Here is a 27787-nt window from a genome sequence, read left to right as displayed (position 1 = left end):
ATATAGCAAATATTGAATAATTAAAATAAAAATATAACAAATATTGAAAAGTTAAAATATAAGAAATATTGAATAATTGAAATTAAAATATAAGAAATATTGAATAATTGAAATTAAAATATAAGAAATATTGAACAATTAAAATATAACAAATATTGAATAATTAAAATACAACAAATATTGAATAATTAAAATATGACAAATATTGAATAATTTAAATAAAAATATAGCAAATATTGAATAATTTAAATTAAAATATAGCAAATATTGAATAATTTAAATATAACAAATATTGAATAATTTAAATGAAAATATATCAAATATTGAATTATTAAAATGAAAATATAGCAAATATTGAATAATTAAAATTAAAATATAACAAATATTGAATAATTAAAATATAACAAATATTGAATAATTAAAATATCACAATTACTGAATAATTGAAATATAACAAATATTGAATAATTAAAATATAACAAATAATGAATAATTAAAATATAACAAATATTGAATAATTAAAATATCACAAATACTGAATAATTGAAATATAAAAAATATTGAATAATTAAAATATAACAAATAATGAATAATTGAAATATAACAAATATTGAATAATTAAAATATAACAAATACTGAATAATTGAAATATAACAAATATTGAATAATTGAAATATAACAAATATTGAATAAATGAAATATAACAAATATTGAATAATTAAAATAAAAATATTACAAATATTGAATAATTGAAATATAACAAATATTGAATAATTACAATTAAAATATAAAAAATATTGAATAATTAAAATAAAAATATAACAAATATTGAATAATTAAAATATAACAAATACTGAATAATTTAAATATAACAAATATTGAATAATTAAAATATAACAAATATTGAATAATTAAAATATAACAAATACTGAATAATTGAAATATAACAAATATTGAATAAATAAAATATAACAAATACTGAATAATTGAAATATAACAAATATTGAATAATTGAAATATAACAAATATTGAATAATTAAAATTAAAATATAACAAATATTAAATAATTAAAATGATAACAGGATGTTCTACGTCTACTTCCTGTTTTATCAGATGTGAAGCAACAACGTGTGTGAACTCACATGATTGACACTATTTTAATGCAATAAAAACATCATTATTGCTTCTTTAAAAATGATAATTGGAATTAAAATATAACTTATATTGAATAATTCAAATTAAAATATAACAGATATTGAATAATTAAAATAAAAATAAAACATATTGAATAATTAAAATATAACAAATATTGAATAATTAAAATAAAAATATAACAAATATTGAATAATTAAAATAAAAATATTACAAATATTGAAAAATTGAAATATAAGAAATACTGAATAATTTAAATATAACAAATATTGAATAATTTAAATATAACAAATATTGAATAATTAAAATATCACAAATACTGAATAATTGAAATATAAGAAATATTGAATAATTAAAATAAAAATATAAGAAATATTGAATAATTAAAATAAAAATATTACAAATATTGAAAAATTGAAATATAAGAAATACTGAATAATTTAAATATAACAAATATTGAATAATTAAAATATAACAAATATTGAATAATTAAAATATCACAAATACTGAATAATTGAAATATTACAAATATTGAATAATTAAAATATAACAAATACTGAATAATTGAAATATAACAAATATTGAATAATTAAAATATAACAAATACTGAATAATTGAAATATAACAAATATTGAATAATTGAAATATAACAAATATTGAATAATTGAAATATAACAAATATTGAATAATTAAAATAAAAATATTACAATATAACAAATATTGAATAATTACAATTAAAATATAAAAAATATTGAATAATTAAAATAAAAATATAACAAATATTGAATAATTAAAATATAACAAATACTGAATAATTTAAATATAACAAATATTGAATAATTAAAATATAACAAATACTGAATAATTGAAATATAACAAATATTGAATAATTAAAATATAACAAATACTGAATAATTGAAATATAACAAATATTGAATAATTGAAATATAACAAATATTGAATAATTAAAATTAAAATATAACAAATATTAAATAATTAAAATGATAACAGGATGTTCTACGTCTACTTCCTGTTTTATCAGATGTGAAGCAACAACGTGTGTGAACTCACATGATTGACACTATTTTAATGCAATAAAAACATCATTATTGCTTCTTTAAAAATAATAATTGGAATTAAAATATAACTTATATTGAATAATTCAAATTAAAATATAACAAATATTGAATAATTAAAATATAACAAATATTGAATAATTAAAATATGACAAATGTTGAATAATTACAATTAAAATATAAAAATATTGAATAATTGAAATTAAACTATAACAAATATTTAATTAAAATTAAAATATAACAAATATTGAATAATTTAAATAAAAATATAACAAATATTGAATAATTTAAATAAAAATATAACAAATATTGAATAATTTAAATATGACAAATATTGAATAATTACATTTAAAATATAAAAACATTGAATAATTGAAATTAAACTATAACAAATATTGAATAATTAAAATTCAAATATAACATATAAAAATATTCTTCTGTCTGCGTCTGTGAGTGAGAGTCGCCTCTGCAGCTTCATGATGTCAATCTCTTCACCATCAGCAGCTTCTCGCCTACGATTGGTGGAACCAGACGATAACAGGATGTTCTACGTCTACTTCCTGTTTTATCAGATGTGAAGCAACAACGTGTGTGAACTCACATGATTGACACTATTTTAATGCAATAAAAACATCATTATTGCTTCTTTAAATAATAATAATTGGAATTAAAATATAACAAATATTGAATAATTACAATTAAAATATAACAAATATTGAATAATTAAAATTAAAATATAACAAATATTGAATAATTGAAATATAACAAATATTGAACAATTAAAATATAACAAATATTGAATAATTAAAATACAACAAATATTGAATAATTAAAATATGACAAATATTGAATAATTGAAATTAAAATATAACAAATATTAAATAATTAAAATGATAACAGGATGTTCTACGTCTACTTCCTGTTTTATCAGATGTGAAGCAACAACGTGTGTGAACTCACATGATTGACACTATTTTAATGCAATAAAAACATCATTATTGCTTCTTTAAATAATAATTGGAATTAAAATATAACTTATATTGAATAATTAAAATATAACAAATATTGAACAATTAAAATATAACAAATATTGAATAATTAAAATACAACAAATATTGAATAATTAAAATATGACAAATATTGAATAATTGAAATTAAAATATAGCAAATATTGAACAATTAAAATATAACAAATATTGAATAATTAAAATACAACAAATATTGAATAATTAAAATATGACAAATATTGAATAATTTAAATATGACAAATATTGAATAATTTAAATATAGCAAATATTGAATAATTAAAATGTAAATATAACAAATATTAAATAATTAAAATGATAACAGGATGTTCTACGTCTACTTCCTGTTTCATCAGATGTGAAGCAACAACGTGTGTGAACTCACATGATTGACACTATTTTAATGCAATAAAAACATCATTATTGCTTCTTTAAAAATAATAATTGGAATTAAAATATAACTTATATTGAATAATTGAAATATAACAAATATTGAACAATTAAAATATAACAAATATTGAATAATTAAAATACAACAAATATTGAATAATTAAAATACAACAAATATTGAATAATTAAAATATGACAAATATTGAATAATTGAAATTAAAATATAGCAAATATTGAACAATTAAAATAAAACAAATATTGAATAATTAAAATACAACAAATATTGAATAATTAAAATATGACAAATATTGAATAAATTAAATTAAAATATAGCAAATATTGAATAATTTAAATTAAAATATAGCAAATATTGAATAATTTAAATATAACAAATATTGAATAATTTAAATGAAAATATATCAAATATTGAATAATTAAAATTAAAATATAGCAAATATTGAATAATTAAAATAAAAATATAACAAATATTGAAAAGTTAAAATGTAAGAAATATTGAATAATTGAAATTAAAATATAAGAAATATTGAACAATTAAAATATAACAAATATTGAATAATTAAAATACAACAAATATTGAATAATTAAAATATGACAAATATTGAATAATTTAAATAAAAATATAGCAAATATTGAATAATTTAAATTAAAATATAGCAAATATTGAATAATTTAAATATAACAAATATTGAATAATTTAAATGAAAATATATCAAATATTGAATAATTAAAATATAGCAAATATTGAATAATTAAAATAAAAATATAACAAATATTGAAAAGTTAAAATATAAGAAATATTGAATAATTGAAATTAAAATATAAGAAATATTGAATAATTGAAATTAAAATATAAGAAATATTGAACAATTAAAATATAACAAATATTGAATAATTAAAATACAACAAATATTGAATAATTAAAATATGACAAATATTGAATAATTGAAATTAAAATATAACAAATATTAAATAATTAAAATGATAACAGGATGTTCTACGTCTACTTCCTGTTTTATCAGATGTGAAGCAACAACGTGTGTGAACTCACATGATTGACACTATTTTAATGCAATAAAAACATCATTATTGCTTCTTTAAAAATAATAATTGGAATTAAAATATAACTTATATTGAATAATTACAATTAAAATATAACAAATATTGAATAATTAAAATTAAAATATAACAAATATTGAATAATTGAAATATAACAAATATTGAACAATTAAAATATAACAAATATTGAATAATTAAAATACAACAAATATTGAATAATTAAAATATGACAAATATTGAATAATTGAAATTAAAATATAACAAATATTAAATAATTAAAATGATAACAGGATGTTCTACGTCTACTTCCTGTTTTATCAGATGTGAAGCAACAACGTGTGTGAACTCACATGATTGACACTATTTTAATGCAATAAAAACATCATTATTGCTTCTTTAAAAATAATAATTGGAATTAAAATATAACTTATATTGAATAATTAAAATATGACAAATATTGAACAATTACAATTAAAATATAACAAATATTGAATAATTAAAATTTAAATATAACAAATATGAAATAATTAAAATATAACAAATATTGAATAATTAAAATATGACAAATATTGAATAATTACAATATAACAAATATTGAATAATTACAATTAAAATATAAAAAATATTGAATAATTAAAATATAAAAAATATTGAATAATTAAAATTAAAATATAACAAATATTGAATAATTAAAATATAACAAATATTGAATAATTACAATATAACAAATATTGAATAATTACAATTAAAATATAAAAAATATTGAATAATTAAAATTAAAATTAAAATAAAACAAATATTGAATAATTACAATATAACAAATATTGAATAATTACAATTAAAATATAAAAAATATTGAATAATTAAAATATAACTTATATTGAATAATTCAAATTAAAATATAACAAATATTGAATAATTAAAATATAACAAATATTGAATAATTAAAATATGACAAATGTTGAATAATTACAATTAAAATATAAAAATATTGAATAATTGAAATTAAACTATAACAAATATTTAATTAAAATTAAAATATAACAAATATTGAATAATTTAAATAAAAATATAACAAATATTGAATAATTTAAATAAAAATATAACAAATATTGAATAATTTAAATATGACAAATATTGAATAATTACATTTAAAATATAAAAACATTGAATAATTGAAATTAAACTATAACAAATATTGAATAATTAAAATTCAAATATAACATATAAAAATATTCTTCTGTCTGCGTCTGTGAGTGAGAGTCGCCTCTGCAGCTTCATGATGTCAATCTCTTCACCATCAGCAGCTTCTCGCCTACGATTGGTGGAACCAGACGATAACAGGATGTTCTACGTCTACTTCCTGTTTTATCAGATGTGAAGCAACAACGTGTGTGAACTCACATGATTGACACTATTTTAATGCAATAAAAACATCATTATTGCTTCTTTAAAAATAATAATTGGAATTAAAATATAACTTATATTGAATAATTAAAATATGACAAATATTGAACAATTACAATTAAAATATAACAAATATTGAATAATTAAAATTTAAATATAACAAATATGAAATAATTAAAATGATAACAGGATGTTCTACGTCTACTTCCTGTTTTATCAGATGTGAAGCAACAATGTGTGTGAACTCACATGATTGACACTATTTTAATGCAATAAAAACATCATTATTGCTTTCTTTTAAATAATAATTGAAATTAAAATATAACAAATATTGAATAATTAAAACTAAAATATAACAAATATTGAATAATTGAAATATAACAAATATTGAATAATTAAAATTAAACTATAACAAATATTGAATAATTAAAATAAAAATAAAACAAATATTGAATAATTAAAATATAACAAATATTGAATAATTAAAATATGACAAATATTGAATAATTGAAATTCAACTATAACAAATATTGAATAATTAAAATAAAAATAAAACAAATATTGAATAATTAAAATATGACAAATATTGAATAATTACAATATAACAAATATTGAATAATTACAATTAAAATATGAAAAATATTGAATAATTAAAATTAAAATATAAAAATATAGAATAATTAAAATTAAAATATAACAAATATTGAATAATTAAAATATAACAAATATTGAATAATTACAATATAACAAATATTGAATAATTACAATTAAAATATAAAAAATATTGAATAATTAAAATATAAAAAATATTGAATAATTAAAATATAACAAATATTGAATAATTAAAATATAACAAATGTTGAATAATTACAATATAACAAATATTGAATAATTACAATTAAAATATAAAAAATATTGAATAATTAAAATTAAAATATAACAAATATTGAATAATTAAAATATAACAAATATTGAATAATTAAAATAAAAATAAAACAAATATTGAATAATTACAATATAACAAATATTGAATAATTACAATTAAAATATAAAAAATATTGAATAATTAAAATTAAAATTAAAATATAACAAATATGAAAAAATTAAAATGATAACAGGATGTTCTACGTCTACTTCCTGTTTTATCAGATGTGAAGCAACAACGTGTGTGAACTCACATGATTGACACTATTTTAATGCAATAAAAACATCATTATTGCTTCATTCAATTCACTTTTTCACTTTCATCAGTTCATTTTCTCAAAACCTGTCACTTTTAAAAACATTCACATCACATTAACATAGTTTAAAATCATAAAACAGCATAAAAGTCCTGTTTTTTAACTTATTTTCAAAATGACAAGTCGTCTCCGAAACAAACCAAAGTGAATCAAGACGAGTGAGAGAAAAGGGTCAAAGGTCAAGTTGACAAAAGCTGGTGTTTGGTTTAGTGATCTTTTCTTCGGAGCTACAGTGGAGTCCAGTGGAAACTACCCAGTCCTGCGGGCCTTCAGCATCAGAACCATCAGCATCTCCAGCGTCTCTGAGGACTTCTGCCACCAGCACTTCTGGGATATCGTGAGTCGAACATATCGTATCGTGAGTTGAATATATCGTATCGTGAGTCGAATATATCATATCGTGAGTCGAATATATCGTATCGTGAGTCGAATATATCATATCGTGAGTTTAATATATCGCATCGTGAGTTTAACATATCGTATCGTGAGTCGAGTATATCGTATCGTGAGTCGAATATATCGTATCGTGAGTTTAATATATCGTATCGTGAGTCGAATATATCGTATCGTGAGTTTAATATATCGTATCGTGAGTCGAATATATCGTATCGTGAGTTTAATATATCGTATCGTGAGTCGAATATATCGTATCGTGAGTTGAATATATCATATCGTGAGTTTAATATATCGTATCGCGAGTCGAATATATCGTACCGTGAGTCGAATATATCATATCGTGAGTTTAATATATCGTATCGTGAGTCGAATATATCGTATTGTGAGTTGAATATATCGTATCGTGAGTCGAATATATCATATCGTGAGTTTAATATATCGTATCGTGAGTCGAATATATCGTATCGTGAGTTGAATATATCGTATCGTGAGTTGAATATATCATATCGTGAGTTGAATATATCGTATCGTGAGTCGAATATATCATATCGTGAGTTTAATATATCGTATCGTGAGTCGAATATATCATATCGTGAGTTTAATATATCGTATCGTGAGTCGAATATATCATATCGTGAGTTTAATATATCGTATCGCGAGTCGAATATATCGTACCGTGAGTCGAATATATCATATTGTGAGTTGAATATATCGCATCGTGAGTCGAATATATCATATCGTGAGTTTAATATATCGCATCGTGAGTTTAACATATCGTATCGTGAGTTTAACATATCGTATCGTGAGCCGAATATATCGTATCGTGAGTCGAATATATCATATCGTGAGTTTAATATATCGTATCGTGAGTCGAATATATCGTATCGTGAGTCGAATATATCATATCGTGAGTCGAATATATCATATCGTGAGTTTAATATATCGTATCGTGAGTCGAATATATCGTATCGTGAGTCGAACATATCATATCGTGAGCCGAATATATCGTATCGTGAGTCGAATATATCATATCGTGAGTCGAATATATAGTATCGTGAGTCGAATATATCGTATTGTGAGTTTAATATATCGCATCGTGAGTCGAATATATCGTATCGTGAGTAGAATATATCATATCGTGAGTCGAATATATCGTATCGTGAGTCGAATATATCGTATCGTGAGTCGAATATATTATATCGTGAGTTTAATATATCGTATCGTGAGTCGAATATATCATATCGTGAGTCGAATATATCGTATCGTGAGTCGAATATATCGTATCGTGAGTCGAATATATCATATTGTGAGTTTAATATATCGTATCGTGAGTTGAATATATCATATCGTGAGTTGAATATATCGTATCGTGAGTCGAATATATCTATCGTATCGTGAGTCGAATATATCATATCGTGAGTTTAATATATCGTATCGCGAGTCGAATATATCGTACCGTGAGTCGAATATATCATATCGTGAGTTTAATATATCGTATCGCGAGTCGAATATATCGTACCGTGAGTCGAATATATCATATCGTGAGTTTAATATATCGTATCGTGAGTCGAATATATCGTATCGTGAGTAGAATATATCATATCGTGAGTCGAATATATCGTATCGTGAGTCGAATATATCGTATCGTGAGTCGAATATATCATATCGTGAGTTTAATATATCGTACCGTGAGTCGAATATATCATATCGCGAGTTGAATATATCGTATCGTGAGTCGAATATATCTATCGTATCGTGAGTCGAATATATCATATCGTGAGTCGAATATATCGTATCGTGAGTCGAATATATCGTATCGTGAGTTGAATATATCGTATCGTGAGTCGAATATATCATATCGTGAGTCGAATATATCGTATCGTGAGTCGAATATATCGTATCGTGAGTTGAATATATCGTATCGTGAGTCGAATATATCATATCGTGAGTTTAATATATCGTATCGTGAGTCGAATATATCATATCGTGAGTTTAATATATCGTATCGTGAGTCGAATATATCTATCGTATCGTGAGTCGAATATATCATATCGTGAGTTTAATATATCGTATCGTGAGTCGAATATATCTATCGTATCGTGAGTCGAATATATCATATCGTGAGTCGAATATATCATATCGTGAGTCGAATATATCGTATCGTGAGTCGAATATATCATATCGTGAGTCGAATATATCGTATCGTGAGTCGAATATATCATATCGTGAGTCGAATATATCGTATCGTGAGTCGAATATATCATATCGTGAGTTGAATATATCGTATCGTGAGTTGAATATATCGTATCGTGAGTTGAATATATCGTATCGTGAGTCGAATATATCATATCGTGAGTTTAATATATCGTATCGTGAGTCGAATATATCATATCGTGTGTTTAATATATCGTATCGTGAGTCGAATATATCTATCGTATCGTGAGTCGAATATATCATATCGTGAGTTTAATATATCGTATCGTGAGTCGAATATATCGTATCGTGAGTCGAATATATCGTATCGTGAGTCGAATATATCGTATCGTGAGTCGAATATATCGTATCGTGAGTTTAATATATCATATCGTGAGTTGAATATATCGTATCGTGAGTTGAATATATCATATCGTGAGTTGAATATATCGTATCGTGAGTCGAATATATCATATCGTGAGTTTAATATATCGTATCGTGAGTTGAATATATCGTATCGCGAGTTGAATATATCGTATCGTGAGTCGAATATATCGTATCGTGAGTCGAATATATCGTATCGTGAGTCGAATATATCGTATCGTGAGTCGAATATATCGTATCGTGAGTCGAATATATCGTATCGTGAGTCGAATATATCGTATCGTGAGTTGAATATATCATATCGTGAGTTGAATATATCGTATCGTGAGTCGAATATATCGTATCGTGAGTCGAATATATCGTATCGTGAGTTGAATATATCATATCGTGAGTTGAATATATCATATCGTGAGTTGAATATATCGTATCGTAAGTTGAATATATCGTATCGTGAGTCGAATATATCGTATCGTGAGTCGAATATATCGTATCGTGAGTCGAATATATCGTATCGTGAGTCGAATATATCGTATCGTGAGTCGAATATATCGTATCGTGAGTCGAATATATCATATCGTGAGTTGAATATATCATATCGTGAGTTGAATATATCGTATCGTGAATCGAATATATCGTATTGTGAGTTGAATATATCGTATCGTGAGTCGAATATATCATATCGTGAGTTGAATATATCGTATCGTGAGTCGAATATATCATATCGTGAGTTGAATATATCGTATCGTGAGTCGACTATATCATATCGTGAGTTGAATATATCATATCGTGAGTCGAATATATCATATCGTGAGTTGAATATATCGTATCGTGAGTCGAATATATCATATCGTGAGTTGAATATATCGTATCGTGAGTTGAATATATCGTATCGTGAGTCGAATATATCATATCGTGAGTTGAATATATCATATCGTGAGTTGAATATATCGTATCGTGAGTCGAATATATCGTATCGTGAGTCGAATATATCGTATCGTGAGTCGAATATATCGTATCGTGAGTTGAATATATCGTATCGTGAGTTGAATATATCGTATCGTGAGTTGAATATATCGTATCGTGAGTTGAATATATCATATCGTGAGTCGAATATATCGTAACGTGAGTTGAATATATCGTATCGTGAGTCGAATATATCATATCGTGAGTTGAATATATCGTATCGTGAGTCGAATATATCATATCGTGAGTTGAATATATCGTATCGTGAGTTTAATATATCATATCGTGAGTTGAATATATCGTATCGTGAGTTTAATATATCATATCGTGAGTCGAATATATCGTATCGTGAGTCGAATATATCATATCGTGAGTCGAATATATCGTATCGTGAGTTGAATATATCATATCGTGAGTTGAATATATCATATCGTGAGTTGAATATATCATATCGTGAGTTGAATATATCATATCGTGAGTTGAATATATCGTATCTTGAATATATCATATCGTGAGTTTAATATATCATATCGTGAGTTGAATATATCGTATCGTGAGTTGAATATATCGTACCGTGAGTCGAATATATCATATCGTGAGTTGAATATATCATATCGTGAGTCGAATATATCATATCGTGAGTTGAATATATCATATCGTGAGTTGAATATATCATATCGTGAGTTGAATATATCGTATCGTGAGTTGAATATATCGTATCGTGAGTCGAATATATCATATCGTGAGTTGAATATATCATATCGTGAGTCGAATATATCGTATCGTGAGTCGAATATATCGTATCGTGAGTTGAATATATCATATCGTGAGTTGAATATATCGTATCGTGAGTCGAATATATCGTATCGTGAGTTGAATATATCGTATCGTGAGTCGAATATATCATATCGTGAGTTGAATATATCGTATCGTGAGTCGAATATATCATATCGTGAGTCGAATATATCGTATCGTGAGTTTAATATATCATATCGTGAGTTGAATATATCGTATCGTGAGTTTAATATATCATATCGTGAGTCGAATATATCGTATCGTGAGTCGAATATATCATATCGTGAGTTTAATATATCATATCGTGAGTTGAATATATCGTATCGTGAGTTGAATCCAGAGTCAAAAGTTATGTACGATGCAAATGAGTTCAATATTCTGACGTCGACTGACCTTCACCTGCAGAAAAGACACTGTTGCTCCAACACTCCTGGATCTTGGACCCCATGACCTGAACCAGTAACATCCCAGAACCGTGGTTACATCGATAACCTGTGGGTTTAAAAATCAAACACAAACTAATGAAATGATTCCTAAAAATGTAAAGAACATGAAAAATACATAAATCGTTCAGGGTTGGATTTATAATCAAAACAATGACGATTGTGAAGAACAAACAGCAATAAGTCAAACAAATGTTTATTTGGTCCTTGAACGAGACGACGACAGCGCAGCACTTTATTACCCATCATGCATCAGAGTCATGCTCCGCTAACACTAGTTTCTACTCCTGGATCAGACGGAAGGTTCTTCCAGTCACTCGTCGTCCGAGGAGTCGCGCTCGATGCTGTAGGCCATGAACAAGGCGTCGGGTCGGGTCGGGACGAGGGCATGACCCGGTCTCACAATCTCAAAGCCCAGGAAGCTGAAGGTGCGCAGAAGGGATGCTGCGGAGGAGGAGAGGCGTTCAGGGCCGGCAGGGAATCCTGGCTTCGGCAGTGAACTCACCTCGGTCGTCGCGGCTCTTGTGGAAACAGATGAAGACCTGCTGCGACTCCAGATGTTCCTCAGCGAACTCCAGCAGGAGAGCGAAGCTGCAGCACAAACATCACATCTTCTCCAGAGGGATCCATACACTTCTATCACTCTCTCTCTCTCTCTCTCTCACTCACTCACTCTCTCATCACACACTCATCACTCTCTCTCTCACTCACTCACTCACTCTCTCATCACTCTCTCTCTCACTCACTCACTCATCACACACTCATCACTCACTCACTCTCTCATCACACACTCATCACTCTCTCTCTCTCACTCTCTCATCACACACTCATCACTCACTCACTCTCTCATCACACACTCATCACTCTCTCTCTCTCTCACTCACTCACTCATCACTCTCTCACTCACTCTCTCACTCTCTCTCATCACACACTCATCACTCTCACTCACTCACTCATCACTCTCACTCACTCATCACTCTCACTCTCTCTCACTCTCTCACTCTCTCATCACACACTCATCACTCTCTCTCTCACTCACCCACTCACTCTCTCATCACACACTCATCACTCTCTCTCTCTCTCACTCACTCACTCTCTCATCACACACTCATCACTCTCTCTCTCACTCACTCTCTCATCACACACTCATCACTCTCTCACTCACTCTCTCATCACACACTCATCACTCTCTCACTCACTCACTCTCTCATCACACACTCATCACTCTCTCACTCACTCACTCTCTCACTCTCTCTCTCTCACTCTCACTCTCTCACTCTCTCACTCATCACACACTCATCACTCTCTCTCTCACTCACTCATCACACACTCATCACACACTCATCACTCTCTCTCTCACTCTCTCATCACACACTCATCACTCTCTCTCTCTCTCTCTCACTCTCTCACTCACTCTCTCATCACACACTCATCACTCTCTCTCTCTCTCACTCTCTCATCACACACTCATCACTCTCTCTCTCTCTCTCTCACTCTCTCATCACACACTCATCACTCTCTCTCTCTCACTCTCTCATCACACACTCATCACTCTCTCTCTCACTCACTCACTCCCTCATCACACACTCATCACTCTCTCTCTCACTCACTCACTCTCTCATCACACACTCATCACTCTCTCTCTCACTCACTCACTCCCTCATCACACACTCATCACTCTCTCTCTCACTCACTCACTCCCTCATCACACACTCATCACTCTCTCTCTCACTCACTCACTCTCTCATCACACACTCATCACTCTCTCTCTCACTCCCTCATCACACACTCATCACTCTCTCTCTCACTCACTCACTCCCTCATCACACACTCATCACTCTCTCTCTCACTCACTCATCACACACTCATCACTCTCTCTCTCACTCACTCTCTCATCACACACTCATCACTCCCTCTCTCACTCTCTCATCACACACTCATCACTCTCTCTCTCACTCACTCACTCTCTCATCACTCCCTCTCTCACTCACTCACTCTCTCATCACACACTCATCACACACTCATCACTCTCTCTCTCATCACACACTCATCACACACTCATCACTCACTCATCACTCACTCATCACTCACTCATCACTCACTCTCTCATCACACACTCATCACTCACTCACTCTCTCATCACACACTCATCACTCACTCACTCTCTCACTCACTCAATCATCCATCACTCACTCACACTCTCACTCCATCCATCCATCCCGCCCTCCCTCCCTCTCTTACTCACTCTCTCCATCATCCATCACTCACTCACTCTCTTACTCACTCACTCACTCATCACTCACTCACTCATCACATACTCACTCACTCACTCATCACTCACTCCATCCATCCCTCATTTATCCATCCATCACTACATCCATCACTCCATCATCCATCCATCACTCCATCATCCATCCATCCATCCATCCATGCATGCATCCATCTCCAGCCTCGTCTCACTCACTCTCTCACTCACTCAATCATCCATCACTCACTCACACTCTCACTCCATCCATCCATCCCTCCCTCCCTCCCTCCCTCTCTTACTCACTCTCTCCATCATCCATCACTCACTCACTCTCTTACTCACTCACTCACTCACTCATCACTCACTCACTCATCACATACTCACTCACTCATCACTCACTCCATCCATCCCTCATTTATCCATCCATCACTACATCCATCACTCCATCATCCATCCATCACTCCATCATCCATCCATCTTCCATCCATCCATCCATCCATGCATGCATCCATCTCCAGCCTCGTCTCACTCACTCTCTCAATCATCCATCACTCACTCACACTCTCACTCCATCCATCCATCCCTCCCTCCCTCCCTCTCTTACTCACTCTCTCCATCATCCATCACTCACTCACTCTCTTACTCACTCACTCACTCATCACTCACTCACTCATCACATACTCACTCACTCATCACTCACTCCATCCATCCCTCATTTATCCATCCATCACTACATCCATCACTCCATCATCCATCCATCACTCCATCATCCATCCATCTTCCATCCATCCATCCATCCATGCATGCATCCATCTCCAGCCTCGTCTCACTCACTCTCTCACTCACTCAATCATCCATCACTCACTCACACTCTCACTCCATCCATCCATCCCTCCCTCCCTCCCTCCCTCTCTTACTCACTCTCTCCATCATCCATCACTCACTCACTCTCTTACTCACTCACTCATCACATACTCACTCACTCATCACTCACTCCATCCATCCCTCATTTATCCATCCATCACTACATCCATCACTCCATCATCCATCCATCACTCCATCATCCATCCATCTTCCATCCATCCATCCATGCATGCATGCATCCATCTCCAGCCTCGTCTCACTCACCAGTCCTTGCTGCTCTCGGGCAAGGCTCCAGGAGGGATTTCAACGTAGAGGTTTCCTGCCTTCAGCGCCGCCCTCAGGACACACGGCTTCCCTTCAGAGCGCCGGCGCTCGAACAGTAGGAATCGAACTCTGCTGTTGGCAGACGGAGGAGGTTCCTCGAGAACCAGCAACTGAGCATCCTTGAAGACACACGCCTGGATCAGTTACTACCTTGAACTATTCTTTTCTATTACTAGTAAACACTTGGTCCCGCGCTATCGAACGCACCGCCGACAGACGGTCCTACGGTATCGAACGCACCGCCGACAGACGGTCCCACGGTATCGAACGCACCGCCGACAGACGGTCCCACGGTATCGAACGCACCAACGACAGACGGTCCCACGGTATCGAACGCAGCGCCGACAGACGGTCCCACGGTATCGAACGCACCACAGACGGTCCCACGGTATCGAACGCACCAACGACAGACGGTCCTTCGGTATCGAACGCACCAACGACAGACGGTCCTACGGTATCGAACGCACCAACGACAGACGGTCCTTCGGTATCGAACGCACTGCCGACAGACGGTCCTACGGTATCGAACGCACCGCCGACAGACGGTCCTACGGTATCGAACGCACCAACGACAGACGGTCCCACGGTATCGAACGCACCAACGACAGACGGTCCCACGGTATCGAACGCACCAACGACAGACGGTCCCACGGTATCGAACGCACCACAGACGGTCCCACGGTATCGAACGCACCAACGACAGACGGTCCTACGGTATCGAACGCACCAACGACAGACGGTCCTTCGGTATCGAACGCACTGCCGACAGACGGTCCTACGGTATCGAACGCACCGCCGACAGACGGTCCTACGGTATCGAACGCACCAACGACAGACGGTCCCACGGTATCGAACGCACCAACGACAGACGGTCCCACGGTATCGAACGCACCAACGACAGACGGTCCCACGGTATCGAACGCACCAACGACAGACGGTCCCACGGTATCGAACGCACCAATGACAGACGGTCCTACGGTATCGAACGCACCAACGACAGACGGTCCTTCGGTATCGAACGCACCAACGACAGACGGTCCTACGGTATCGAACGCACCGCCGACAGACGGTCCCTCGGTATCGAACGCACCACCGACAGACGGTCCCACGGTATCGAACGCACCACCGACAGACGGTCCCACGGTATCGAACGCACCACCGACGGTCCCACGGTATCGAACGCACCACCGACGGTCCCACGGTATCGAACGCACCACCGACGGTCCCACGGTATCGAACGCACCACCGACGGTCCCACGGTATCGAACGCACCACCGACGGTCCCACGGTATCGAACGCACCACCGACGGTCCCACGGTATCGAACGCACCACCGACAGACCCACGATATCGAACGCACCACAGACGGTCCCACGGTATCGAACGCACCAACGACAGACGGTCCCACGGTATCGAACGCACCACCGACAGACGGTCCTACGGTATCGAACGCACCAACGACAGACGGTCCTACGGTATCGAACGCACCACCGACAGACGGTCCCACGGTATCGAACGCACCACCGACAGACGGTCCCACGGTATCGAACGCACCAACGACAGACGGTCCTACGGTATCGAACGCACCGCCGACAGACGGTCCCTCGGTATCGAACGCACCACCGACAGACGGTCCCACGGTATCGAACGCACCACCGACAGACGGTCCCACGGTATCGAACGCACCACCGACGGTCCCACGGTATCGAACGCACCACCGACGGTCCCACGGTATCGAACGCACCACCGACGGTCCCACGGTATCGAACGCACCACCGACGGTCCCACGGTATCGAACGCACCACCGACGGTCCCACGGTATCGAACGCACCACCGACGGTCCTCAGTGAAGCCAGAGAAGAGGAGCCGAGAAAAAGACCTTTTGTTACTCACAGAATAAAACAGTTCAGCTGAAAGATTGCGATCCCGCTGGTCATTCCCTCGCCCACCTGGGATCTTCAGGGGTGGGTGAGGGGCATCAGGAGCACCACAGAGGCCCCGGACACGGGTTACTGCAACTGTGGGGGAACCTCCTGGGACTGGAGATACTGGACACAAGAGAAGCCATTGTAAGTGGAGATGAACATCTGTGGAGGCAACATTTCACGACAGAGCTGCACGAGCGTCAAGTGACGGTAGAACATTCATGGAAGATCCCTCAAGGATGAAGAGAAGTTAAAAAGAAACTAAGACAGAAACTTGACCAGGAAGTGAAGCAGCGATAATGACCTTGATGAGAAATAGATCATCTTTTCTGATGAAGTTCTTCGACTCAAGACACTGAAAATCAACTTCATAAGATCAGTTTTTAACACGTTTACCATTTGTTGATGAAATCATTCCACAAATGTAATGTTATGAATTTATTTATTTGATCAAAATCATCGAGAAAACATGTTGTATTTCCATCAATCAACTCGTAGTGTCCGGACGTTCGAACTCAAGGTCAGACGACTTCTAACGGGTTCGGATGGAGTCGAGCGACGACCGTGCAGAGAAGACGAGAGCGACGCCTCTCTGGACCGGCTCAGGGTTTGGACGAGACCATCAAGGGTTTAAAAACATCGACTCAGCAGAGGGTCGGCGATGGCGAGGAACACGAGCCGAGATTAGCGGTCGTTGGTTCGAGGCCGACATAAATAACCGAGTTGCACAATCTCCGAGCACGTGACGCACACACTGCCAGCAGTATTGAGGACAGAAGCAGCAGCAGGCTCGCTGCCACAGCACACACACACACACACACACACACACACACCTTACGCAACTACCACGGCCGTGCTGTATGTGAAGCAGATGTGTGAAGATCCACCAGAGCTTCAGCGACGAACAAACACCGTTTGGAAGACGTAAACAAACGATGTCGTGCAGGTAAACAACCGTGACATCATCACGGCATCAGGAGAGGACATTAAGCCGCTCACGAAAATAACCCCGAGCTCTGCCCGTCACGGGTCAGATGGGTCAGATCACACGCCGGTGTCGCTCGGACGTGAGCGGGTCAGTGTCGCTGGAGCTTCACACGTGGACCAGGAGAGACGCCTTCGGTCTCAGTGGAAATTTCCAGGGAGTAACAGTGACTGAGCACGACTGTTGACACACACACACACACACACACACACACACACACACACACACACACACACACACACACACACACACACACACACACACACACACACACACACACACACACACACACACACACACACACACACACAGGTCTGTTGACCTGTGTGTGCGAATAATAACAACAACAACAGTGATAACAACAATAACAACAGTGATAACAACAATAACAACAGTGATAACAACAATAACAACAGTGATAACAACAATAACAACAGTGATAACAGCGTCACTTCACGTTAAACCTTCTCTTTAGCATCAGATCCTTCTTTTCTTTTCTTAAACATATTTATATCGTTTGGAGGGAATTAAGACGTCAAACTATTACTAGAACTTTAACAGAATTCAACCATTCATTCATGTTCGCATCAAGACACAGAGATGCATTGATTCTTATTTCTAAAGATATTAATATCAAGCTAACAGTTTTCACAGCAGTTGTGTTTAAAAACATTTACACAGAGCTGAGGAACGTTAGCTTAGCTTCACGTTAGCATTAGAATCAACGTCGATTTAACGATTCCGTGACAGAGAATTAAGTCACGAATCCCCGTCGCATTGTGAGGAAAATAGATTTAAAACATAACGTTATTGTCCGATCGAGTGAGAGCGTCAGGTGTGAAACGAGAAGCCGAGTCTCGGACATGTAAACAGAAGAGGTAGACGCAGTCGCGCCAGGAAGTAGACGGACCCCCCACCCAAGAAGACGCAGGCGCGCTAGGAAATAGACGGACCCCGCGCACAAGAAAACGCAGCCGCACCAGGAAGTAGACGGACCCCCCGCTGAAGCTAGGCCGCAGTCGATCGATACCTTTCAGGCTCGCTGCTCGACTGCTCGGCGCTCGACTGCTCGATGACTGGCATCTCCGACACGTTTCTCTCCTTTTCTCTAACAAAACAGTGACTATTCAAAATCGTCTGTAGGTTGGATTTAACCATCCGGGCAGCGCCGACTCTCTCTGCGGCTCCTCCTCAGGCTCTGGTTCAGGTTCGGCGGCGCTGCGGTGCTTGACGGCGAGGGGCGGGGCTTAGCGTGTCACGTGTCCAGCGACTTTCCGTCTCTTTGTTTACAAAAATAATAAAATATAAATAAAAATAAAAATAAAAACCTAATCGTTTCCTAAAGACGCTCCTGACGATGATGGATATTATTAAATTAAAATTATTTTTATGCACAATTTCCCCTCATGACGTCACAGTTACGCATGTAACGATTCAAAGTCACCTCTTGGATTGTTAACAACGTGACGTCATCATTTTAAAGGAATTATTATTATTATTATTAATTTTCTTTTCTAATTCCAGTCGTTCAGAATGTCACGTGACCGCCGGTGCGTCACCTGATTGGCTGAGAGTTGGATCTGTTTGCGACTGCCTGGACTGAGACTCAACTGTGCCTGTCAATCAAAGAGTAGCTGCAGAACCACAGACTCACACAAGGTAACTTCACGTCTGTGTGTGTCTGTCTGTGTGTGTTTGTGTGTGTCTGTGTCTGTGTGTCTGTGTGTTTGTCTGTGTGTGTGTGTGTCTGTGTGTCTGTATGTCTTTGTGCGTCTGTGTGTGTTTGTCTGTGTGTGTGTGTGTGTGTGTTTGTGTGTGTCTGTATGTCTTTGTGTGTGTGTCTGTATGTCTTTGTGTATCTTTGTGTGTGTGTGTGTTTGTGTGTGTGTGTCTGTATATCTTTGTGTGTCTGTATGTCTTTGTGTGTCTGTGTGTTTGTGTGTGTGTCTGTATGTCTTTGTGTGTTTGTGTGTTTGTGTGTGTGTGTGTCTGTATGTCTTTGTGTGTCTTAGTGTGTCTGTGTGTTTGTGTGTGTGTCTGTATGTCTGTATGTCTTTGTGTGTCTGTATGTCTTTGTGTGTCTGTGTGTTTGTGTGTGTGTCTGTATGTCTTTGTGTGTCTGTATGTCTTTGTGTGTCTGTGTGTGTGTGTGTCTGTGTGTTTGTGTCTGTGTCTGTATGTCTTTGTGTGTCTGTGTGTGTGTGTGTGTGTCTGTGTGTGTGTGTGTGTGTGTTTGTTTCTGTGTCTGTATGTCTTTGTATGTCTTTGTGTGTCTGTGTGTGTGTGTGTGTGTGTCTGTGTCTGTGTGTTTGTGTGTGTGTCTGTGTGTGTGTGTCTGTGTGTTTGTGTGTGTGTATGTATGTCTTTGTGTGTCTTTGTGTGTGTGTGTGTGTGTGTCTGTATATCTGTGTGTGTCTGTGTGTCTGTATGTCTTTGTGTGTGTGTGTTTGTGTGTGTGTGTCTGTATGTCTGTATGTCTTTGTGTGTCTGTGTGTGTGTCTGTATGTCTTTGTGTGCCTGTGTGTCTGTATGTCTTTGTGTGTCTGTGTGTTTGTGTGTCTTTGTGTGTCTGTATGTCTGTATGTCTTTGTGTGTCTGTGTGTCTGTATGTCTTTGTGTGCCTGTGTGTCTGTATGTCTTTGTGTGTCTGTGTGTTTGTGTGTCTTTGTGTGTCTGTGTGTCTGTATGTCTTTGTGTGTGTGTGTGTGTGTCTGTGTGTGTCTGTGTGTGTGTCTGTATGTCTTTGTGTGCCTGTGTGTCTGTATGTCTTTGTGTGCCTGTGTGTCTGTATGTCTTTGTGTGCCTGTGTGTCTGTATGTCTTTGTGTGTCTGTGTGTTTGTGTGTCTTTGTGTGTCTGTGTGTCTGTATGTCTTTGTGTGTGTGTGTGTGTGTCTGTGTGTTTGTGTGTCTGTGTCTTGATGTATTTGTGTGTCTGTATGTTTGTGTGTGTCTTCATGTCTGTGTGTGTTTGTGTATGTGTGTGCATGTGTTTGTGTGTTCTTGTGTTTGTGTGTTCATGTGTTTGTGTGTGCATGTGTTTGTGTGTTCTTGTGTTTGTGTGTTCATGTGTTTGTGTGTTCTTGTGTTTGTGTGTGCATGTGTTTGTGTGTTCATGTGTTTGTGTGTGCATGTGTTTGTGTGTTCTTGTGTTTGTGTGTGCATGTGTTTGTGTGTTTCTTGTGTTTCTGTGTTCATGTGTTTGTGTGTGCATGTGTTTGTGTGTTCTTGTGTTTGTGTGTGCATGTGTTTGTGTGTTCTTGTGTTTGTGTGTTCATGTGTTTGTGTGTGCATGTGTTTGTGTGTTCATGTGTTTGTGTGTTTGTGTGTTCATGTGTTTGTGTGTTCATGTGTTTGTGTGTGCATGTGTTTGTGTGTTCTTGTGTTCATGTGTTTGTGTGTTCTTGTGTTTGTGTGTTCATGTGTGTGCATGTGTTTGTGTGTTCTTGTGTTTGTGTGTTCATGTGTTTGTGTGTGCATGTGTTCATGTGTTTGTGTGTTTATGTGTGTGTGTGTGCATGTGTTTGTGTGTTTACGTGTTTATGTGTTTGTGTGTTCATGTGTGTGTGTGTGCATGTGTTTGTGTGTTTACGTGTTTATGTGTTTGTGTGTGTGTGTGTTTGTGTGTCTGTGTGTTTGTGTCTTCATGTCTTTATGCGTTTGTATGTTTGTGTGTGCATGTGTTTGTGTGTTTACGTGTGTTTATGTGTGTGTGTGTGTGCATGTGTTTGTGTGTTTACGTGTGTTTATGTGTGTGTGTGTGCATGTGTTTGTGTGTTTACGTGTGTTTATGTGTGTGTGTGTGCATGTGTTTGTGTGTTTACATGTGTTTATGTGTGTGTGTGTGCATGTGTTTGTGTGTTTACGTGTGTTTATGTGTGTGTGTGTGCATGTGTTTGTGTGTTTACGTGTGTTTGTGTGTGTGTGTGTGTTTACGTGTGTTTATGTGTGTGTGTGTGCATGTGTTTGTGTGTTTACGTGTGTTTATGTGTGTGTGTGTGCATGTGTTTGTGTGTTTACGTGTGTTTATGTGTGTGTGTGTGCATGTGTTTGTGTGTTTACGTGTGTTTATGTGTGTGTGTGTGCATGTGTTTGTGTGTTTACGTGTGTTTATGTGTGTATGTGTGCATGTGTTTGTGTGTTTACGTGTGTTTGTGTGTGTGTGTGTGTTTACGTGTGTTTATGTGTGTGTGTGTGCATGTGTTTGTGTGTTTACGTGTGTTTATGTGTGTGTGTGTGCATGTGTGTGTGTGTTTACGTGTGTTTATGTGTGTGTGTGTGCATGTGTTTGTGTGTTTACGTGTGTTTATGTGTGTGTGTGTGCATGTGTTTGTGTGTTTACGTGTGTTTATGTGTGTGTGTGTGTGCATGTGTTTGTGTGTTTACGTGTGTTTGTGTGTGTGTGTGTTTATGTGTGTGTGTGTGCATGTGTTTGTGTGTTTACGTGTGTTTATGTGTGTATGTGTGCATGTGTTTGTGTGTTTACGTGTGTTTGTGTGTGTGTGTGTGTTTACGTGTGTTTATGTGTGTGTGTGTGCATGTGTTTGTGTGTTTACGTGTGTTTATGTGTGTGTGTGTGCATGTGTGTGTGTGTTTACGTGTGTTTATGTGTGTGTGTGTGCATGTGTTTGTGTGTTTACGTGTGTTTATGTGTGTGTGTGTGCATGTGTTTGTGTGTTTACGTGTGTTTATGTGTGTGTGTGTGTGCATGTGTTTGTGTGTTTACGTGTGTTTATGTGTGTGTGTGTGCATGTGTTTGTGTGTTTACGTGTGTTTATGTGTGTGTGTGTGCATGTGTTTGTGTGTTTACGTGTGTTTATGTGTGTGTGTGTGCATGTGTTTGTGTGTTTACGTGTGTTTATGTGTGTATGTGTGCATGTGTTTGTGTGTTTACGTGTGTTTGTGTGTGTGTGTGTGTTTACGTGTGTTTATGTGTGTGTGTGTGCATGTGTTTGTGTGTTTACGTGTGTTTATGTGTGTGTGTGTGCATGTGTGTGTGTGTTTACGTGTGTTTATGTGTGTGTGTGTGCATGTGTTTGTGTGTTTACGTGTGTTTATGTGTGTGTGTGTGCATGTGTTTGTGTGTTTACGTGTGTTTATGTGTGTGTGTGTGCATGTGTTTGTGTGTTTACGTGTGTTTGTGTGTGTGTGTGTTTATGTGTGTGTGTTCAATAATAATACAATAATAACAATTTTGTTTTATTGTCCAACAGTATTTCTGACAAGAATCTGCAAAAGTCGTTGTACAAGTAAAGACACAACTTTTTTCATGTCTACACAAACATACAAACACACACACACATGTGACGCTTGTGTCTCTTCAGTGACCTACGAACGTCTTCTGTCCATGGAGAGTCTGAGCGACGTGTCAAACCCGTGGAAGGGGGTCACCATGACCCGCTGCCTGGTTCTGGCTCTGGTGGTTCTGCTGGTGAGCTCAGGTGTGCAGGAGGTTCACGGTGAGTTTCCACGACAATTTTAGTTACACAACAGTCGTCAAACTACGATTTTCTAACAAAGTGTTTTGTATTTCAAGTATTTATGTTTTTTTAAATGTTGTGTTTGTTAGTCTCTTGTGTTTATTAGTATGTTTTGTTTATTATTTTCTTGTGTTAGTCTCTTGTGTTTATTAGTATGTTGTGTTTGTTCTTTGGTTGTGTTTGTTAGTCTCTTGTGTTTATTAGTATGTTTTGATTGTTATTTTCTTGTGTTAGTCTCTTGTGTTTATTGGTATGTTGTGTTTGTTCATTTATTGTGTTTGTTAGTCTGTTGTGTTTGTTCATTGGTTTTGTTTTGTGTTTGTTTATTGGTTGTGTTTGTTAGTCTGTTGTGTTTGTTATTTCCTTGTGTTTGTTAGTCTCTTGTGTTTATTAGTATGTTTTGTTTGTTATTTTCTTGTGTTTATTAGTACGTTTTGTTTGTTATGTTGTTGTGTTTGTTATTCTGTTGTGTTTGTTTATTGGTTGTGTTTGTTAGTCCGTTGTTTTTGTTCATTGGTTGTGTTTGTTAGTCTGGTGTGTTTGTTCATTGGTTGTGTTTGTTAGTCTGGTGTGTTTGTTCATTGGTTGTGTTTGTTAGTCTGGTGTGTTTGTTCATTGGTTGTGTTTGTTAGTCTGATGTGTTTGTTCATTGGTTGTTTTTGTTAGTCTGGTGTGTTTGTTCATTGGTTGTTTTTGTTAGTCTGGTGTGTTTGTTCATTGGTTGTGTTTGTTAGTCTGGTGTGTTTGTTCATTGGTTGTGTTTGTTAGTCTGGTGTGTTTGTTCATTGGTTGTGTTTGTTAGTCTGGTGTGTTTGTTCATTGGTTGTTTTTGTTAGTCTGGTGTGTTTGTTCATTGGTTGTGTTTGTTAGTCTGGTGTGTTTGTTCATTGGTTGTGTTTGTTAGTCTGGTGTGTTTGTTCATTGGTTGTGTTTGTTAGTCTGGTGTGTTTGTTCATTGGTTGTGTTTGTTAGTCTGGTGTGTTTGTTCATTGGTTGTGTTTGTTAGTCTGGTGTGTTTGTTCATTGGTTGTGTTTGTTAGTCTGGTGTGTTTGTTCATTGGTTGTGTTTGTTAGTCTGGTGTGTTTGTTCATTGGTTGTGTTTGTTAGTCTGGTGTGTTTGTTCATTGGTTGTGTTTGTTAGTCTGGTGTGTTTGTTCATTGGTTGTGTTTGTTAGTCAGTTCAGTTACTGTGTTTTTTAATTAGTTTTGTCTGTTACTCTGTTGCGTATGTGTTTCTGATGCGTTTGTTAATTGTTTGTTCTTTTGTGTTGTTAGTCTGTTGTTTGTTAGTCTGTTGTGTTTGTTCTTTTGTTGTGTTTGTTCTTTTGTTGTGTTCGTTAGTCTGTTGTGTTTGTTCTTTTTTGTGTTTGTTTTGTTCATTAATGTAGGAAAAGTAGATGTTTCTCTTTGTTCCTGTTGCATCAGCTTTGATCTCCACCTGTGACGTTAGCTTAGCAACATTGTTGTTAGCGTGTGATGCTAACATGTTGAACTCGTTCCACAGAAGCCGTCGACTCGTTTGTTGACGTCACAGGAATCTCTTCCTTCGCCGACAGCTGGAGAGAAGGATCCTTGACTCAGGTTCTGTTGTGTTTGTTGTGTTTGTTGTTCTATCGTGTTCTGTTGTTTGTCGTTCTGTCGTGTTTGTTGTGTTTGTAATTCTGTCGTGTTTGTTGTGTTTGTCGTTCTGTCGTTCTGTCGTGTTTGTTGCGTTTGTCGTTCTTTCGTGTTTGTTGTGTTTGTCGTTCTTTCATGTTTGTTGTGTTTGTCGTTCTGTCGTGTTTGTTGTGTTTGTCGTTCTGTCGTGTTTGTTGTGTTTGTCGTTCTTTCGTGTTTGTCGTTCTGTCGTGTTTGTTGTGTTTGTCGTTCTTTCGTGTTTGTTGTGTTTGTCGTTCTGTCGTGTTTGTTGTGTTTGTCGTTCTTTCGTGTTTGTCGTTCTGTCGTGTTTGTTGTGTTTGTCGTTCTTTCGTGTTTGTTGTGTTTGTCGTTCTGTCGTGTTTGTTGTGTTTGTCGTTCTTTCGTGTTTGTTGTGTTTGTCGTTCTTTCATGTTTGTTGTGTTTGTCGTTCTGTCGTGTTTGTTGTGTTTGTCGTTCTGTCGTGTTTGTTGTGTTTGTCGTTCTATCGTGTTTGTTGTGTTTGTCGTGTTTGTTGTGTTTGTCGTTCTATTGTTTTTGTTGTGTTTGTCGTTCTATCGTGTTTGTCGTTCTGTCGTGTTTGTCGTTCTATTGTGTTTGTCGTTCTATCGTGTTTGTCGTTCTATTGTGTTTGTCGTTCTATTGTGTTTGTTGTGTTTGTCGTTTTGTTGAGTTTTTCCTGTTCGTGTCGTGTTTAACGTGTTTGTGTCGCATCTATTGTTTATTGTGTTTTGTGGCATTTATTGTCTTTGTCACATTTGCGTGTGCGTCATGTTTTCGTTGCCGGTGTTTCCGTGACGACGAGTGGACTGAGGAGGTGTGACCTCTGACCCTCAGGGCTGGGGCGGCCTGTGGTGGTGGGGGGGCGCGGAGGAGGTCGGCGCCATCAGGAGGAGGAAGAAGCCCATGAGCAGCAGAGTCGCGCTGAAGACACGCGCTCAGGTGTGAAGTCACCATGACGATGGATTCATGGAACAACCTTTAGTTAAAGATTTAACCTTTGACCTCTGACCTCGTTAACATTTCAATGTTCAAACTTGAATTTAGGCTTAAAATGATTGAATTCATCATTTCTTTATTGAAAGATTTGTTTTAAAAGTTACATGTTCGTCACATGATCGTCACATGAGGGTCACATGATCGTCTGCTCGTCACATGTTCGTCACATGATCGTCACATGATCGTCTGCTCCTCACATGTTCGTCACATGAGGGTCACATGATCGTCTGCTCGTCACATGTTCGTCACATGAGGGTCACATGATCGTCACATGATCGTCTGCTCCTCACATGTTCGTCACATGAGGGTCACATGATCGTCACATGATCGTCTGCTCGTCACATGTTCGTCACATGAGGGTCACATGATCGTCACATGATCGTCTGCTCCTCACATGTTCGTCACATGAGGGTCACATGATCGTCACATGATCGTCTGCTCGTCACATGTTCGTCACATGATCGTCTGCTCGTCACATGTTCGTCACATGATCGTCTGCTCGTCACATGAGGGTCACATGTTCGTCACATGATCGTCTGCTCGTCACATGTCCGTCACATGATCGTCTACTCGTCACATGATCGTCTGCTCGTCACATGTTCGTCACATGATCGTCTGCTCGTCACATGTCCGTCACATGATCGTCTGCTCGTCACATGTTCGTCACATGAGGGTCACATGATCGTCTGCTCGTCACATGAGGGTCACATGATCGTCTGCTCGTCACATGAGGGTCACATGATCGTCTGCTCGTCACATGTTCGTCACATGATCGTCTGCTCGTCAC

At 35.6% G+C, this 27787-nt stretch overlaps 3 protein-coding genes across 3 annotated transcripts in view; 1 reads left to right on the top strand and 2 right to left on the bottom strand.

Moving 5' to 3' along the window:
• Window positions 1–12601, bottom strand: part of org (oogenesis-related gene) — a 39478-nt gene extending 26877 nt beyond the window's left edge. Inside the window, exon 1 of the mRNA XM_087785556.1 lies at window positions 12493–12601. The gene's annotated coding sequence lies outside the window, so the exon portion shown is untranslated. The remainder of the gene's footprint in view (window positions 1–12492) is intronic.
• Window positions 12602–12722: 121 nt separating this feature from the next.
• Window positions 12723–20110, bottom strand: oaz1a (ornithine decarboxylase antizyme 1a). The gene is given in 6 exon segments (XM_087783187.1): window positions 12723–12986; window positions 13048–13133; window positions 15919–16097; window positions 17871–17957; window positions 17959–18025; window positions 19918–20110. Coding segments are annotated over 6 exon segments (678 nt in total). The 5' UTR covers window positions 20046–20110; the 3' UTR covers window positions 12723–12855.
• Window positions 20111–20492: 382 nt separating this feature from the next.
• Window positions 20493–27477, top strand: LOC148085031 (uncharacterized). Its single transcript, XM_087783186.1, has 5 exons — window positions 20493–20546; window positions 24099–24134; window positions 24210–24344; window positions 25871–25947; window positions 26839–27477. Coding segments are annotated over exons 2-5 (324 nt in total). The 5' UTR covers window positions 20493–20546; window positions 24099–24133; the 3' UTR covers window positions 26950–27477.
• The last annotated feature ends 310 nt before the right edge of the window (window positions 27478–27787 follow it).

The sequence above is a fragment of the Callionymus lyra genome, chromosome 2 (genome assembly GCF_982586985.1).
Source record: "Callionymus lyra chromosome 2, fCalLyr1.hap1.1, whole genome shotgun sequence".
NCBI classification, from domain to species: domain Eukaryota; kingdom Metazoa; phylum Chordata; class Actinopteri; order Syngnathiformes; family Callionymidae; genus Callionymus; species Callionymus lyra.
The sequence above is the reverse complement of the archived record's forward strand: the minus strand, read 5'-3'. Positions and strand labels throughout refer to the sequence as shown.